The 16543-nt window shown below is 37.1% G+C and overlaps 1 protein-coding gene across 1 annotated transcript; it reads right to left on the reverse strand.

Annotated features, from left to right (window-relative positions):
- Positions 1–314: 314 nt before the first annotated feature.
- On the reverse strand, positions 315–16104 carry LOC127658092 (metaxin-1-like). Its single transcript, XM_052147190.1, has 8 exons — positions 16000–16104; positions 7202–7271; positions 6768–6847; positions 6538–6630; positions 6278–6460; positions 2241–2317; positions 1916–2073; positions 315–1190 (listed from the first exon to the last, which is right to left on the reverse strand). The coding sequence occupies exons 1-8, from the start codon at positions 16078–16080 to the stop codon at positions 967–969; spliced, it is 966 nt and encodes a 321-aa protein (XP_052003150.1). The 5' UTR covers positions 16081–16104; the 3' UTR covers positions 315–966.
- Positions 16105–16543: the final 439 nt, after the last annotated feature.

The raw sequence follows: 16543 nt of genomic DNA on the forward strand, positions 1-16543 counted from the left end.
GTCAATTAAAAGTTAAACAATCTGTCTGTAAACAACTGTTGGAAAAATTACTCATGTCATGCACAAAGTAGATGTCCTAAATGACTTGCCAAAACTATAGTTTGCTAATATTAAATCTGTGGGGTGGTTAAAAACATTGTTTTAATGACTTCAACCTAAGTGTATGTAAACTTCTGACTTCAACTGTGTCTAATATATATATATATATATATATATATATATATATATATCCTTTTGTGTTCCACAGAAGAATGAATGTCATATGGATATGGAACAACATGATGAGAAAATGACAAAGAATTTTCCTTTTTGGGTGAGCGTTAAGACTCCAAGTTTATTAAATATTGGTCATTTTCTATTTCACTAAATAGGATCCATCAGATTTATGAGTTTTTCTCTCTCTGGATAACAGCAGTATAACAGTAGACTGGTACTGATAGAATGATTTATGCAGACAGCAAATAAAATTGGCATTATAACAGCAGAAAAATAAACCAGCTGATGTTCAAAAATGTATCATTATTAGAGACAATAAAGCTATTAAATGGGTTCAAATCTCTCCATTGTTATAAATGTTTTGGTCCACTCAATGAAAGTTGAGGCAATCCCTCAGTTGATGACAAGTGAAGAAATCTTAACATTCAATGTATTGTTGTAAGTGCTTTCACAACTTGGCATATCTTAATGTAGCTTAAAAAGCAGCAATTAACAATTATGCTTTTGTGGTTTTGGTAGAAAAAATTCATCAACACTAAAATAAATTATCAGTCAAGAAGTGTCTGCAACATGTACTGCTCAATGGAAAGTTTAAAAAAAATGAGCAAAGATTATCATGCAATTAAAAGCTCAAGATAAGAAATAATAATAATACATAAATCTCCATCAGTATATGGTTCCTGTATGTTCCTCCTCCATGTAGAAGTGACCATCCTTGTGCACTTAACAGTAAGCCCTACTTTCATTCATTCATTCCTCCTCTTCTTCCTCATGGGTGGGGCCTCTGAGTGAGGCGGGGCCTCCAGGCCCCTCCTCCTGCACATGCTCGATAGCAACTATTCCAGTAAGGAGAGCGTAGCTCAACATTGCTGCCACAGCAACCAGCACTGACAGCAGCTGTTTGCGTCTCTTGTACGGCTCATTGTCAAAGTCACTCTCCTTCTGTGTGCTGGATACCGGACGACCAACATCCTCTGAAAAACCGAACAGACATTATCATCAGAGCCCAACAACCCCGAAACCATATTTTACACAAACAGGAATAACATCACCACACACTTTGTTTTTTTGCATGATTTAGGGACCTTTCACATAGGATGCATAATTGTGTTCAAGACAGCTAGACATATTGAGCCTTGGTGGAATGGAAAAGTGTGCAAGTGTCTCAAGACATGTTTTTAAAAGTTTAAAATCCTGGGGTCTGGGAAGCTCAGCGAGTATTGACGCCGACTACCACCCCTGGAGTCGCTAGTTTAAATCCAGGGTGTGCTAAGTGACTCCAGCCAACCAAAGGTCTCCCAAGCAACCAAACTGGCCCAGTTGCTAGGAAGGGTTGAGTCACATAACCTCCTCGTGGTCGAGATTAGTGGTTCTCGCTCTCAATGGGGCATGTGTTAAGTTGTGTGTGAATAGCAGAGTAGCATGAGACTCCACATGTGGAGACTCCTCGGTGTCATGCACAACGAGCCACGTAATAATTGTGCGGATTGACGGTCTCAGAAGCGGAAGGAACTGAGACTTGTCCTCCACCACCCGGATTGAGGGGAGTAATCGTTCCACCACAAGGACCTACTAAATTAGTGGAAATTGGGCATTCCAAATTGGGAGAAAAGAGGATAAAATAAAATAAATAGTTGGAAATTCTTATACCTTGACACTAAAATTCCCTTTGTGCGCGTGAAGGAGGTTGGTCGCTCACCTCTGCCCTCACTGGGGAAGTACAGACTAAGAATGTTCGAGCAAAATGTGTTCAAGTTTTCTAGATTCTTCAAGTGCTGTTGCAATGGACAGTTGGGCAGCCGAATCTTTAAAAGTGGAGCCAGATGACCAAACATGTATGCATCCAGGGAAGAGGGCCTGCAGAACACAAACACAGAAAACAAAAGTATACCAAATTGTACAGTATGCTGAACTCTCCCATTAACATATGAGATTTGCAAAGTGAGGTGCAAAGATCGACCGTAATACGTAAAACACAAAACATCATGTCACACAGTTCCTTTTCATTTAAGCATAGGACTTACGAATCTCCGAAGAAAAATTTGTTCGATCCCAGGCGTTGAGAGAGAAGATTCAGGCACTCCAGAGCATCACCGTAAAGCTGAGAGAAAGACAGACAAATCTAATCATAAAAAAGAATCCCCAGCAGTGTTACGATCAACCTGTTTTAAACAAAAATCAAATGTATTAAAATATGACAAGAAACAAATTGTGCAAGATATTAACAATACGATGACAACGTTTTTATTTCTCTATTTTTTTATAAAGAGAAATCTAGAAAGAATTGATTCAAATAATTTAGTCACGGTATGTAGATTTCCTGTACAACAATCTGTGCAATTAACTTTACTAAAGGGTTAATAACCTCACTCACAAATATCCTATATACTGTATGTGAGATTAATCAGTTATGTTCACAACAAAAACATAACCACTTACATCTGCACAGATAATGAAGTGAATGAACAGGTAACCCACGTTACGTTTCCTAAGTTTCCTAAACAAAACGCAATATCCCAAACTGTCAAAAAGTTACAGAATTAAAAACAAGCTAAAACTTCAGTATATTCATTATGTTGGCTTAATGAACACAGCGGACGACCATAAATAAGAAAAATCTCATAGACTTATTGACAGAATGTTTAAGCGGCCCAACGGAATGCTTGTTAATTCAAACTCCATCTGTCAAAAATTCAAATGTAAACAAACCCACAAAAGGCCTTTGATCTGGGTAGGGCTCTCTCTTTCTCTCACATTCAGCCTTTTCTAGAAAATGTACAGCATTTTTCAGGTTTGAGGTCATGTGTGAACACAGCCTTTTTGAAAATACTGGTAAATTTTGCTCTGGCAATTTCCCTTAATAAGAAGTTGTCCACCGCCACCCGGATTGAGGTGAGTAACCGTGCCACCATGAGGACCTACTCAAGTTGTGGGAATTGGGCATTAAAAATAGAGAAAAGGGGATAAAAAAAAGAATTTGCACATGTGGTACATTTACCAGTAAAGGCAACCCAATGCTAATTTAACTGGTTGCATGTGTGAATGAGGTTTATGTGGCATTCTTGCTGAATATTTATCTATCTAACTAGCTGGTGGTTTGTCTTACATGAATGTCTGTATAACCATCAACATTTTAAAACCAGGGACTAAAAACGTTTCAAGGAACAAAACAAAAACGAACAAAAATGTTTGTAGAACGTAACCGAAAATCGGAAACCAAGTAATTTTCAATTGTTCCGGAGTGAAAACGTATTTTTAAATGCTAGTAACCGGTCATAACCGGTTAATTTTGTTCCAATCAATTTTTCATAAAAACTGAAGGCTAAAGGGTTTATCACAGTACATTTTTGTAACTACACCACTTCATGCTGCCTCAAATGAAACTTTGAAATGAAATGTGCTTTGATCCTGAAGGAAACTGCTCCATTACACATTTCTTTGCCTAATTGTCTGTTGTGGATGTCGCATTCTCTGAAGACCTTTTTAACAACTATTTATAATTAAAACATATACATGCACAGCTAATCCAGGTACAAGAAAAACATTATTAGAGGTAAAAAGTACATTTCTCAGTTGTTTCAAGTCTTCACTGAAGTCTAGTCTTCACTACACAGGAAAAAAAAATGCCTTTCTTTCCACTTATTTTGGTGAGGCAAGTGGCTCATTTTGGGTTTTTTTTCCAGACCATGTTGTTTGATTCTCTTGCGAGATCTGGCAACACTACAATTGGTATTTCACCAACCACTTAGCGCAGAGTAGTCATTTTTAAAAGAACATTATTAACCGTTCTTTTATTTTGCTCTAAATTGTAACCTTTTGGAAAGGAAGATTCAGAACTGGAACGAAAAATACAGTTTTTGCACAGAACGAACTGAAATTAAAAACATAGTTTTTAGTCCCCTGTTTAAATCTAGCTTAAACTTTCACACAATGCTTTGTCAAGCCAACATCAATGTTTCTTGTGACAAATTTGACATCTCTAGTTATATGCTATTCTTTTAGGAGCTGTGGTTTTCAGGGCTTTCTCATGTTGTTTTATCCTAAATATAAAGCATTTCAATTTTAATATGTTTGGTACATTTAAATAATTGTTAGAATTATATAAAATATAAATATAATGCAAGTAGTTTATAAATACACATATTTCGATAAAGTCTGGTCTGTTACAGTACGATATGTGTTTATGTAATTTTGCCCATTATCATCAAATAAAATTTGTTAATTTTGTCGACTAAATTTTAGGGATGCACCGATACCACTTTTTCTCTTCCGATCCGATATTTGAAATCTCAGTATCGGCCGATACCGATCCGATATGTGTTGTTTTATTTGCATAATCAGTTTAGAATATCGTTTCAATATAAATATATAGCTTATTAAGAAACACTTTATTATTAACTAGTATACTGAATAATGTAGCCGCAAAATTAACTGTAATGCAAGTATAAGTCATCAGTAGAAAATATGCCATTTATTTATTTGCTAATATTTTTCAGCTTGTATCTGTACTTTAAAGGATTCAGATCTAATTTTTGTTAAATTTATTTGTAAGATATCAGCTCACTTTTCTTTCACACAGTTATTTTTTGGAACCCATTCAAATTAAATATTGTTATAAATTGTGAACAAATGATAATTATAATATATTATAATAGTAATAATATATCTCAATTGTGCACACACACTTTTTGTCTGTTCTCATCGATAGTATCTCTGAGACTCCAGATCTTTCTACTATGTCAAGCATACCTGTGTCTTCATTATTGCCTGCAAGTATCATAAGACTGTTGCGAGTTATCCGTTCATCGTGTCTATACCCTGTCTGGATATTACTCACCTGCTGTGCCACTCTGCTCAACTGGATTTACTCACAATGTTTACATCACTGTTTCAATCATCTGTTCAATAAACCCTGCTACTGAGTTTATATCTCTGCCTCCATGACACCTTTAACTTTTAAACACTCACACTTTTATTTTGACATTCTAAACTCTCCAGGAATTCCTGTATGTATCTGTTTGTAGGCGAGTTCACAGTAGTTTAATTTGCTTCTTAATCAAATTCTGTAAAAGAAAAAAATATATATATATATATTTTATAAAACTTTTATATATTTACTTATAAAACACAGCCTTTTGTGATTCACAGAGCTATTGCTCGTCTTCAAGTGGCTTTGAATAAAATGCACGAGTCATATGAACTACTTTAATTGTGTTTTTATGGTTCTTTTGTCATTTGTTTTTAGCTTGACAGTAACGAACATGACTAACACACAGTATCGGATTTGGATCGGGCTCGTCGGACCAATACCCGATCAGTTTAAAAACGTCAATATTGGAGCCGATACCAATCGGTGCATCCCTACTAAATTTATGAGTAAAACGTACTAAAATTAATATGACATTACGAAACATTTACAAGATTTAAAAGGAAATTTTCGTCAAAACAATACAATTTTGACAAATTTTGAAAATTTGAGTTTTGATTTAATTCAGATTCATGAAAATAAATTGCTGTTTGAATCACAAAACAAAGATTTATAGGTAACCTCATGAAAACAATACTTAGGAAATGCAATTTCTGAATAAAAAGCACATTAAAATCATTGCAATATTCTTTTCACAATATTGCTTAATTTTACTTTGAGAGCTAAATAGTTTCAAACATATCATGATGAATATTCAGTATATATCACCTAGTAAGTAGAAAAATCTCAGTTAAGTTGGTAAAACAAATGTTCCCAAATATGGGTGAAAATATATAAGTTTAAGAATATGCCACTGAAAAACCTATAATGGTTGACCACTTATCCAAATATGGAGGGCAAGGACGGACAACTAACAGAATGGAAATCCTTTGCTATCGGAGCCCAGATTCCTGAAATCACTTTATTCAAAATCAGTTTATCAGCATCCATTCCTCAGGGACCAGAACACTGTTGACTCTGGCTGAAGCCTAACAGCAGCCCTGATGTCTCATGGAGGGTGTTAAGTGTCACAATATCCAAAATTTTAAATCAAGCTCCCACCCAGAAAACAATATCCTCTTCATCCTTTCTTACCTCCTTCTCTGCCTCCTCTCCCGCCTCCAGTGCACCGTTTCCTCGGATCAGCCGAAGTCGCTCCAGTTGTCTGTTCTGCATACGACTCGGAAGAAAGAAGTTCAGCGGGAAGCAGATATTCTCTGCATACCAGTGCCGTGTCACCTCCATGTAGTTCTTAGGATCGATCCATAATGTATAGATCTGCCGGGAGAAGAGGAGAGTGTTTCATGATGTAAACACCAAAACTTCCATCTTCAGTGTTTGGATTTGAGTCTCACCAGCGCGGGTAACAGTCGCTCTTCCAACAGCGAGATGAAGGCCAGCGTGTCTGCACCCTCTTTGGCTGACAGATCATAGTCTGCATTGTATTTCTGAAACACAAACATTTTACTTTACTACAATGCTCCTGTGACCTCATGTACACTGTGATGTGAAATGCATGATGTAAAGCAAAAAGTGATGGTGACAGAGAAGCAGGTGAAATTAATTGTGGACAAGAGTTGATCACCTGTTTCCTCAACTGGATGATGATCTGACTGGGTTGGGAGCAGCTGCCTTCCTCTCTGGTCCTGAGAGCTGGAAGTGAACCTTCAATGAAGAAATATGTGTCAGTTACATTTCTTTTGTCTGAATGATCTTACAGAAGTTTCGCCATCTACAGCCATACAAAGATGACCAAAAGCACAGCCCATATAAGCTAGCTGTCCATCACTGAACATGCACAGATGGGTCAAACAATGAATGACAAAAGGAGATAAAAAGAAAAAAAACATGAAAGAAAGAAAAACAGACAGACTTAAGATATCAGCAGCACTATAGGAAAGAGGAAGTGGCCTGTGCATTTGAACCACAGACTCTAATTGATACGTGTGCTCAACAATCCTCTTTAACAAGTGTTGAGTGTTTGCCAAGAAACAGATCATTAAAACTGGCACTGCTTACCTGTGGGGCTCCTCCAGGGGTTGGAAATCTTGTGGATTTTGAGCGGAGCTCCAGCGAAGCGAGCATATGCCTGGAAAATTACATAAATGACATTATAAGAATATCCACATTTAATTACATTGGAATCAAGATGCTTAGATCCAATTTACTCTAAGGGCTTTTTCAGACCTGTAGCTTGCTTGATTTGTTCCAAAACTGGCTAAAAATGTTACAACGTTGCATTTTCTTAATGGTTAAGTTTGCTTAAACAAGGGAATATTGCAAAATGGACCAAAACTCAGTTAATTGAAGTCACATGTGAGCAAATCGTCACCTCATTGGTCAGAATGTTTGTGTGCTGTTCCGGGATTTAGCTGATTCACTGGCTGGAAGAGCATACTCAGCGGGGTAAAATTTGCCCAATTGGTGTTAAAGCATACTCACCAAGAGGTATGGCCTCCTCATAGACATGGACGAACAGTGAGTCTTTACAAGACTTATGTGTTTCGAGAAGACCATCCTGCTGCAAAACATTCGCATGGTTTTACAATAGACGTAACGTCTCTCTCTTCACAAGTCCTCTCTATTTAGAGCACTTGCTATTTAATTTGCCAAAACATACTTATGCCCCTCCCTTTTAGTACAGGCTCCCGTTCATTTTACACAACTGCCTGCATTCAGGCCATTTTAATTTACCATAAGTCACAAGCACTTTCATTATATATAAACTCCCACAGGACTGCAGCATCATGTTTTTTCTCTAGAAGGTCATGTCGTGTAGTGGGACGTGATGGGATTCTGTTCCCCATATGCATTAGCAAAACGCAATGTCAAATGTACTGAGTCGTATGGGAATGTCTCGGTAACCTAAGTAAACTTGGTTCCCTGATGCGAAAGGGAATGAGATATTGCGAACGCTGGCCGCACTACAAGACTCAAGAGATCTTTTTTTAGGCGTGAGCAATGCGCTCATTGTCCATCAGTAAGAAATGCTACAAAATGCGTGTTCAATTCAGAGGTTGTGCTGCAAATAAACATTATCTGACACACCGATGGATGAGAGTTTTAAAATTTCCGTTGTGGTTATTTTTATCTGTCATTAGTGTTATAGGTGGTTGGTTAATGACCCTCATCAAAAAAGCCCATCCCCAAATCATGTGGTCCCGAGATATGATTCTGGTCCTTCCTTCAGGCTACAGATTTTTTATTTTTTTTACATATCATAAAATTGCAAAGATAATTCTTTGGAATGATTTGAGGTATTGTTCATGTCTGTGGTACCAAAAAAACATGCAACTACACAACATCAAATTACTGAAAACATCAACAGCAACAAAAGCAATACAGCCAGACTAAACTACAACAAAACAAACTAATAAACAGCTCCAGGCTCTTGGACAGGGTTAGGAGTTCAGGACCATATGCCTTGCTTGTTTTATGATCATGTCTGATTGAGGAACATAATTTTTAACATTCCAGCACATGCAACTGAGAGCTGACAGATTCAACACTTCACACCTGGTAAAGAACGTCTGCACATAATTTAGCAAATTCTTTCCATTGAAAGCATCTTATACTACACAAGGCAGAATCCAAGAATGGGAATTACCAGCCCTGATTCTTTAAAGGAATAGTGCACCCGGAAATGAATATTCTGTCATTATTTAATCTCCCTCGTGTCGTTCAAAATATGTAATTTTTTTTTCATAGAACATAAAAAAAGAGAATGCATTAAGAATCTATACGCAACTCATCCATACAATGAAAATTAATAATGACCACGGCTGTTAAGCTAAGGACAAAAAACCCCATAAAAGAACTATGAAGGTAGACCATGTGACTTGTGAACTATATTCAGAATCTTATGAAGCCATAAAACAGTTTTTTGTTTGGAAGATGACAAAATTTAGGTTACGGTTAAACGATTAATCGAAAGAAATTCAAAATCGTGATATGCGATTATCAAACCTCAAAGGCTGCGATTTAATTAAATAAGTAGGCTGCACACACTGCTCACTGGGCTTAAGGTATGAGCGCAGCTATGTTCACTGTAGCGTATAGCACATACTCAAAGCATGCGTGAGGCTGAGCTGACCGTGTTAAATTTACAGTGCTCTAGATTAACCAATTGCACATTTGTATAATTCCAAATATGCTTGGCCACTAAAAGTTACTATCCAAATCTAAAGTAAACTCATAACACAGTGTTTTCTGTGAACAGTAGACTGGATGAGAACATTTCTACATGACATTACACAATGCATAATAACATTTCAAATGAATGCACAGATAAATCAAAAAAGTATATTCAATGTAGGGATGCTGGGGTGGAGATTTGACAGTTAGATTACAGTCTGAGAAACAAAACAAGTTAACGCGGTTAACCAGTTTTACAATTGTATGCACATTTACTTATTATGCAACAGCACTGATGCAACAAATGCATATCATAAAACAATTGTCTAAACTTATAAGTGGACGTGTTTCAAAATGTCTCCTTTGTGTTTTAAAAAAACAGCATACAGGTTTGGAATGATAAAAGGGCGAGTAAATAATGACAGAATTTAACTTCTGCAATACTAATCTATTCTTTTACTTTACATTATAAGTTCTAGTTTAGGACTCTAAAACTAATTTTTACTGTAAAAGCAGGGAGAGGAAACAGGATCAGTGTAAAAAGCTGAATATTGAGGTTCAGAGATTTTCTCCTTTTTCTGGTTGAAGTTGAGTGGTGAGCTGAAGCATCATTAATGGCATCAAAGGCTGACATAATAGCCTCAGATTTATTACTAAATTGATTCCTACAGAATCTTAAATTGTGGCTCGTAAATTGGAGAGGATTAAGTTTGGAAATCAATCTTTCGTATTAGAAGTACTCAGTATGGTCCAATACAAACATCTGGAGGGAAACTACAGCTGGCTGACTTCCACTTCGACAACTTGGAATTTACAGTTCACACAGTTAAAATAGTTCATCAGACTCCTGCTGTACACATGAACACTGAAATTAGGCCACAGATGACAGAACAGCTGCTCTTGAAAGTGCACATGGTAATAATTAGCTTAGGCCATTCATAAGATTGTTAAATAGAGTGGGGTAGTTGATGATTGGGCAGTCCTGACTTTATGCCCCTCCTCTACCCTGCTGTGAAACCAATCACTGCTCTGTCGTTGAGGAAAAGAGTACCGAAGCACCTTAACAAAGCAGCTTCACCAGGGGTTTCATTGATCAATAAACAACTGCTAGTGCTAATGATTTTGTTGAATAGTAGCATTTCATTGTATCTCTCACCAGAGCACTTATTTATATCAACACTGTAAGGGGCACAAAGTCATTTTTTCACTTCAAAACTGTTTTACACCAAAAGTTAATACTTTGACTAGATTTTGCCCAATACATTGGTTTTACTGATTAATCGGTGTAGAAAGTTTTGGAATTATCAGTTATATTGTTTTTCATTATTAATATTGCTCTGTGGTCCTCTGTGGCTGGAACTGGAGATGTTACAATGGCTTGGTTATAAGAATATAACAACAGCCTCTAGAGGTATAATAAAAACAATCACTGACAACTCATGGATTTGATGTATCTAATTCACATTTCATTCATATTTTAATCCTAAATATAATGCAAATTTTATTTTGATTACATTGATTCGATTATTTCAAATGTGATTATTTTGTTATTTTGAAATATATGAAGTGTTCTAAATTTCATCAAGTATGTATGTATGTGTATATACACTCACCTAAAGGATTATTAGGAACATCATACTAATACTGTGTTTGACCCCCTTTCGCCTTCAGAACTGCCTTAATTCTATGTGGCATTGATTCAACAAGGTGCTGAAAGCATTCTTTGGAAATGTTGGCCCATATTGATAGGATAGCATCTTGCAGTTGATGGAGATTTGTGGGATGCACATCCAGGGCACGAAGCTCCCGTTCCACCACATCCCAAAGATGCTCTATTGGGTTGAGATCTGGTGACTGTGGGGGCCATTTTAGTACAGTGAACTCACTGTCATGTTCAAGAAACCAATTTGAAATGATTCGAGCTTTGTGACATGGTGCATTATCCTGCTGGAAGTAGCCATCAGAGGATGGGTACATGGTGGCCATAAAGGGATGGACATGGTCAGAAACAATGCTCAGGTAGGCCGTGGCATTTAAACGATGCCCAATTGGCACTAAGGGGCCTAAAGTGTGCCAAGAAAACATCCCCCACACCATTACACCACCACCACCAGCCTGCACAGTGGTAACAAGGCATGATGGATCCATGTTCTCATTCTGTTTACGCCAAATTCTGACTCTACCATCTGAATGTCTCAACAGAAATCGAGACTCATCAGACCAGGCAACATTTTTCCAGTCTTCAACTGTCCAATTTTGGTGAGCTCTTGCAAATTGTAGCCTCTTTTTCCTATTTGTAGTGGAGATGAGTGGTACCGGTGGGGTCTTCTGCTGTTGTAGCCCATCCGCCTCAAGGTTGTGCGTGTTGTGGCTTCACAAATGCTTTGCTGCATACCTCGGTTGTAACGAGTGGTTATTTCAGTCAAAGTTGCTCTTCTATCAGCTTGAATCAGTCGGCCCATTCTTCTCTGACCTCTAGCATCAACAAGGCATTTTCGCCCACAGGACTGCCACATACTGGGTGTTTTTCCCTTTTCACACCATTCTTTGTAAACCCTAGAAATGGTTGTGCGTGAAAATCCCAGTAACTGAGCAGATTGTGAAATACTCAGACCGGCCCGTCTGGCACCAACAACCATGCCACGCTCAAAATTGCTTAAATCACCTTTCTTTCCCATTCTGACATTCAGTTTGGAGTTCAGGAGATTGTCTTGACCAGGACCACACCCCTAAATGCATTGAAGCAACTGCCATGTTATTGGTTGATTAGATAATTGCATTAATGAGAAATTGAACAGGTGTTCCTAATAATCCTTTAGGTGAGTGTGTATATATATATATATTACACACACACACACACACACACACATACACATACACAGTATCTCACAAAAGTGAGTATACCCCTCACGTTTTTGTAAATATTTGATTATATCTTTTCATGTGACAATGACTACAATGACTACAATGACTACAATGACTACAATGACTTTGCTGCAATGTAAAGTAGTGTGTGTGTACAGCTTGTATAACAGTGTAAATTTGCTGTCCCCTCAAAATAACTCAACAAACAGCAAAAAGGGATAGTTATCCCAATTTTTTTTATTCTGTTATCATTTAATTACCCTCATGTTGTTCTTAACATGAAAAAACATGTTTGTCTTAGTCACCATTCACTTTCATTGCATCTTTTGTGTTCTACGGAAGAATGAATGTCATTAGAGTTTGGATCAACAATGGGGGGGAGTAAATTATGATTTTCTTTGTGAACTATCCCTTTAAAGACTGGAGCATGAAAAATAAAACAAACAGAGCAATGTTTTGACCTCGTCATAGAGCCATAAAGTTCACATTTTGCAGGGAAATCAATTTACAAATGACTTATTTATAGTTGTCTCTGCATATTGAGCAGCAGCAATCTCTGACAGATCAACTATTGAAATATTTTACAACAGTTTGATTGAGGCCTAAGAATGCTTGGAGATTTGTTCTTCCACTACCAAAAAAAAATTAATGAAAAAAAAAATATATATATATCTTGGTGCAGTGAGATAATCTGAAAGATTCTATATAAACTTCACATTAAAAAACCATCAGAAAGAGGGAGTAAACACTGTTGTGCTTGATAGTCACTTTGATAGCATTGTTAAAAAATAAATGTCACTTTGTACAACCTTCACATTGCATTCCTTCAAAGGCCAAGGGAAGTTTACTCAGAATGAAAGCATTTTCATATGTTTCAGTGTGAACGAGCAACTTTTGGAAAACGCTTGAAAACGTTAGTGTGGACAGAGAGCATTTTGAAACGAAAACGCAGTTTTAAAATGTATCCGGATTAATGAAGACGTAGCCTGTAACACACAGGCATCAACCTAACCGCTACAGTGCTGGGAAAATCTCATCGCACTCAGAGAGTCCAAAACACACAGCTCTGATGTAACCTAATTACTTTAACATGCCATTTCAACAACAGTCATTTTTTGCAGTCAGGTTTTGCCCAGATACAACCTCTGTTGACTGGCTACTGAAGGGAGATGAGATTGATGCAGTGTGACAATGGTTTTGTGGTTTACATAGAGTAGCACAGACAGCGATGCCCTCGTGTGACCAAACTGCAGTGGAAAAGTGGAGGAAATGTATTCCACATTATGATTCATGCAACAACAAAACATTCTATGGATAAGAACTTTGGTTTGAGAATCAAACAGGGATATTAAATCACAAGAGCTTGAATAGGGATGTGAATCGAAGGCATTTAACAATTCTGGTTCCTTAAAGGGATAGTTCACCCAAAAATGAAAATGTTCTCATCATTTGCCATCCCATGTTTGACTTTATTTATTTTAGAAGAATATCTCAGCTTTGTAGGTCTACACAATGCAAGTGAATGGTGGCCAGAATTTTTAAGCTCCGAAAAGCTCATAATGGCAGCATAAAAGTAATTATTATGACTCAGGTAAATATATGCATGTCTTCAGAAGTGATATAATAGGTGTGGGTGAGAAACAGATCCACATTTTAGTTCTTTTTTTCTTTCAATCTCCACTTTAACTTTTGTTTTAGGCGATTCTTATTCTTTGTGCATATCGCCACCTATTGGGCAGGGAGAAGTATTTATAGTAAAAAAGGACTTAAATATTGATCTGTTTAACCCCCACACCTATCATATTTCTTCTCTAGACATGGATTTACCCACTGGAGTCATATGGATTACTTTTATGCTGACTTTGTACTTTTTGGAGCTTCAAAGTTCTGGTCACCATTCACTTGCATTATATGGACCTACAGAGCTGAGATATTCTTCTAAAAATCTTAATATGTGTTCTGCAGAAGAATGAAAGTCATGCACATCTGGGATGGCATGAGGGTGAGTAAATTATTTTTTTGGCAAATTTTTTATTTAATAAATTTTTGTGTGAACTATTCCTTTAACGATTATTTTAGTACTTCTGAGTGTAACGGGAGCCAACTGTTACGTGATAGCAGTGCGGTATGTGCAAACCTCACTCCCCTGTCCTTAAAGGGGTCATGACATGAGAAACCAAATTTGCCTTGATCTTTTGGTATATAAGAGGTCTTTGTATCATTAAAACGTCCTGCAAGTTTAATATTTTAAGACGTCCTCCCCATTCTAAACGAATCATTTATTTAATCAAGCTCAAAATACAGCTCGTTCTGGATTCATGGTTAGAAGTGACGTGTCGGTTAGAAGTGACGTAACAGCGTTTGCATATGACCGCCTCCAGCACAAGATAACTACGCTTTAAGCGCTAAGACAGCTACGCTCATTTCAGTATCGCCGTCGCCTCACAAGTGTTCAGTCGATGGAAAGCGAGCTCTGACAGAGACTACTTGTGCACAGGAAAATTACGATGCCACACAGATGTGCTGTTCCTGGCTGTGGTCAAACAAAACCTCTGAATAAGCTGCCGAAAGATCCAGACGTCAGGGAAAAATGGATGCAGTTTATTTTTTGCGGACGCTCCAGTCACGGCAGTGTTAACTTAAGCGTTTGTTCTGTACATTTTAAGGATGACTGTTTTGAGAACAAATCTCAATATGATGCTGGCTTTGCCAGAAAACTGTTGCTCAAAGATAAGTCCGTGCCGACTATTCTGGGAACAACGACGACGCAAACTGTAAGTAATCTATTTTAAACTTTAAACTACTTTTTAAAGCGCAATTTCATTCATTATGAATAATCACAGTGTTTTTACTTAGTTTACTTGCATATTGTTCTGGCTGGGAGCGTCAATAATTGATACATAGGCACTGACGTTAGCCAATCATAACAGTGGGCGTTAACACTGAAGTCTTAAATGGAAAACGCCCCCAAAACAGACTGTTTGAATCAGAGGATGAGAAACAGGGTGGGAAAAGGTCATAAATCACTAGATTTTAAAAGTTTTTCTTAAAAAAAAAATATATTAATACTATAATTGCACCTAAGGGAACATAATAATACAATAAAAAAAACCATGTCATGACCCCTTTAAGAGGAGCACTAGCGACTGACAATAGGGGCTGTAGTCTTTAGCCTCCTTATTAGTAGGCCTGCCTCCCATGCCGGCTGATGCCAGTTCGAATACCGCTCGGAGCGGGTCGAGCTGGACCGGTTACATGAGGAAGACCCCACTAATAATAATTTGACCTAACTACGTACAAAAAAAAAAAAAAAACAACAACAACAACATTTTGAGTAACAAATGTAATCTTTTTTTTCTCAACCGTTAGGCTATTTCAGAGCAAATGCATAAATAATATGAATATAAAAATAAATATTGATTATTATCAAAAGGCTGAAAAATCATTCACTCCTATCTAATACTCTAAGATAGATTATTCAAACGTCAAAATAAACATAGAAAAGGGCAAAATAATCAGTTACGTATTATTTATGTTATTTATTAAACTGAAACATAATATTTTCATAATCAGACTCATGGTAATACCATGGTATTCTTTGAAGTACCTGGTAGAACACTGTAAATAACAGCACACGAATAAGGAAGTCATTCAGTACCATGTTCTATATCAAAAGTACCATGGTACTGCTACAGTACTTTTCTGTAAGGGATCAGCTCAGATTAGCTGTCCCGAACCAAATCTCTGTACAAAAACACATGGATAGAACACAATCCATGCAAACCTCCAGTTTAAATGAGTCAGTAATGAAAACTCACCAGCACGATAAGACAGTCCGTGTTCACTGACGGTAAACCCAAACCTGCCTTCCAGCAAAACAGCTCACAGGGCGCCGCCATCTTCACAACTCAACACCTCTGACCCGGAAATGACGCTGCCGCAAATACAAGCCTCAACAACTCTATGTAAAACAATCTGCAATATTTTTTAAATTATTATTTTAGATTTATGTGTCGTATTTATATATAACCCTAACTGAAAGAAAAGATTGCCGTTTTTCTCATTCACTTTTCTAAATATATAGCTTATGGAAAGTGCCTCTGACATTTTGGTTGGCCTGTTGGCATTGTGCATTTTATCACTTGTAGGAGGATGGTCAATTGCAAACTTTACAAAACTTTACCACAGTAACCATATTTTTACCACAATACATTGGCTACTACAGTTAATGTTCCTACTGTAAAATAGTAGTACATTAATATCAAATTTGCTATCAGTGTAAGAATCCTACATGATGTTTCGGTCATTTTAATTTCTTCTTTGATGACAATGGATAGCTGATATCAAATTATTACAGGGTTA

Source organism: Xyrauchen texanus, chromosome 17, assembly GCF_025860055.1.
Source record: "Xyrauchen texanus isolate HMW12.3.18 chromosome 17, RBS_HiC_50CHRs, whole genome shotgun sequence".
NCBI lineage: Eukaryota > Metazoa > Chordata > Actinopteri > Cypriniformes > Catostomidae > Xyrauchen > Xyrauchen texanus.

Coding starts and splice junctions, on each gene's coding strand:
- LOC127658092 (XM_052147190.1), bottom strand. CDS start 16,080: ATGGCGGCGCCCTGTGAGCTGTTTTGCTGGAAGGCAGGTTTGGGTTTA. Junction 7,272..15,999: donor CGGACTGTCTTATCGTGCTG/GTGAGTTTTCAT, acceptor GTAATTTTCCAG/GCATATGCTCGCTTCGCTGG. Junction 1,191..1,915: donor CTTCCCCAGTGAGGGCAGAG/GTGAGCGACCAA, acceptor TCGGTTTTTCAG/AGGATGTTGGTCGTCCGGTA.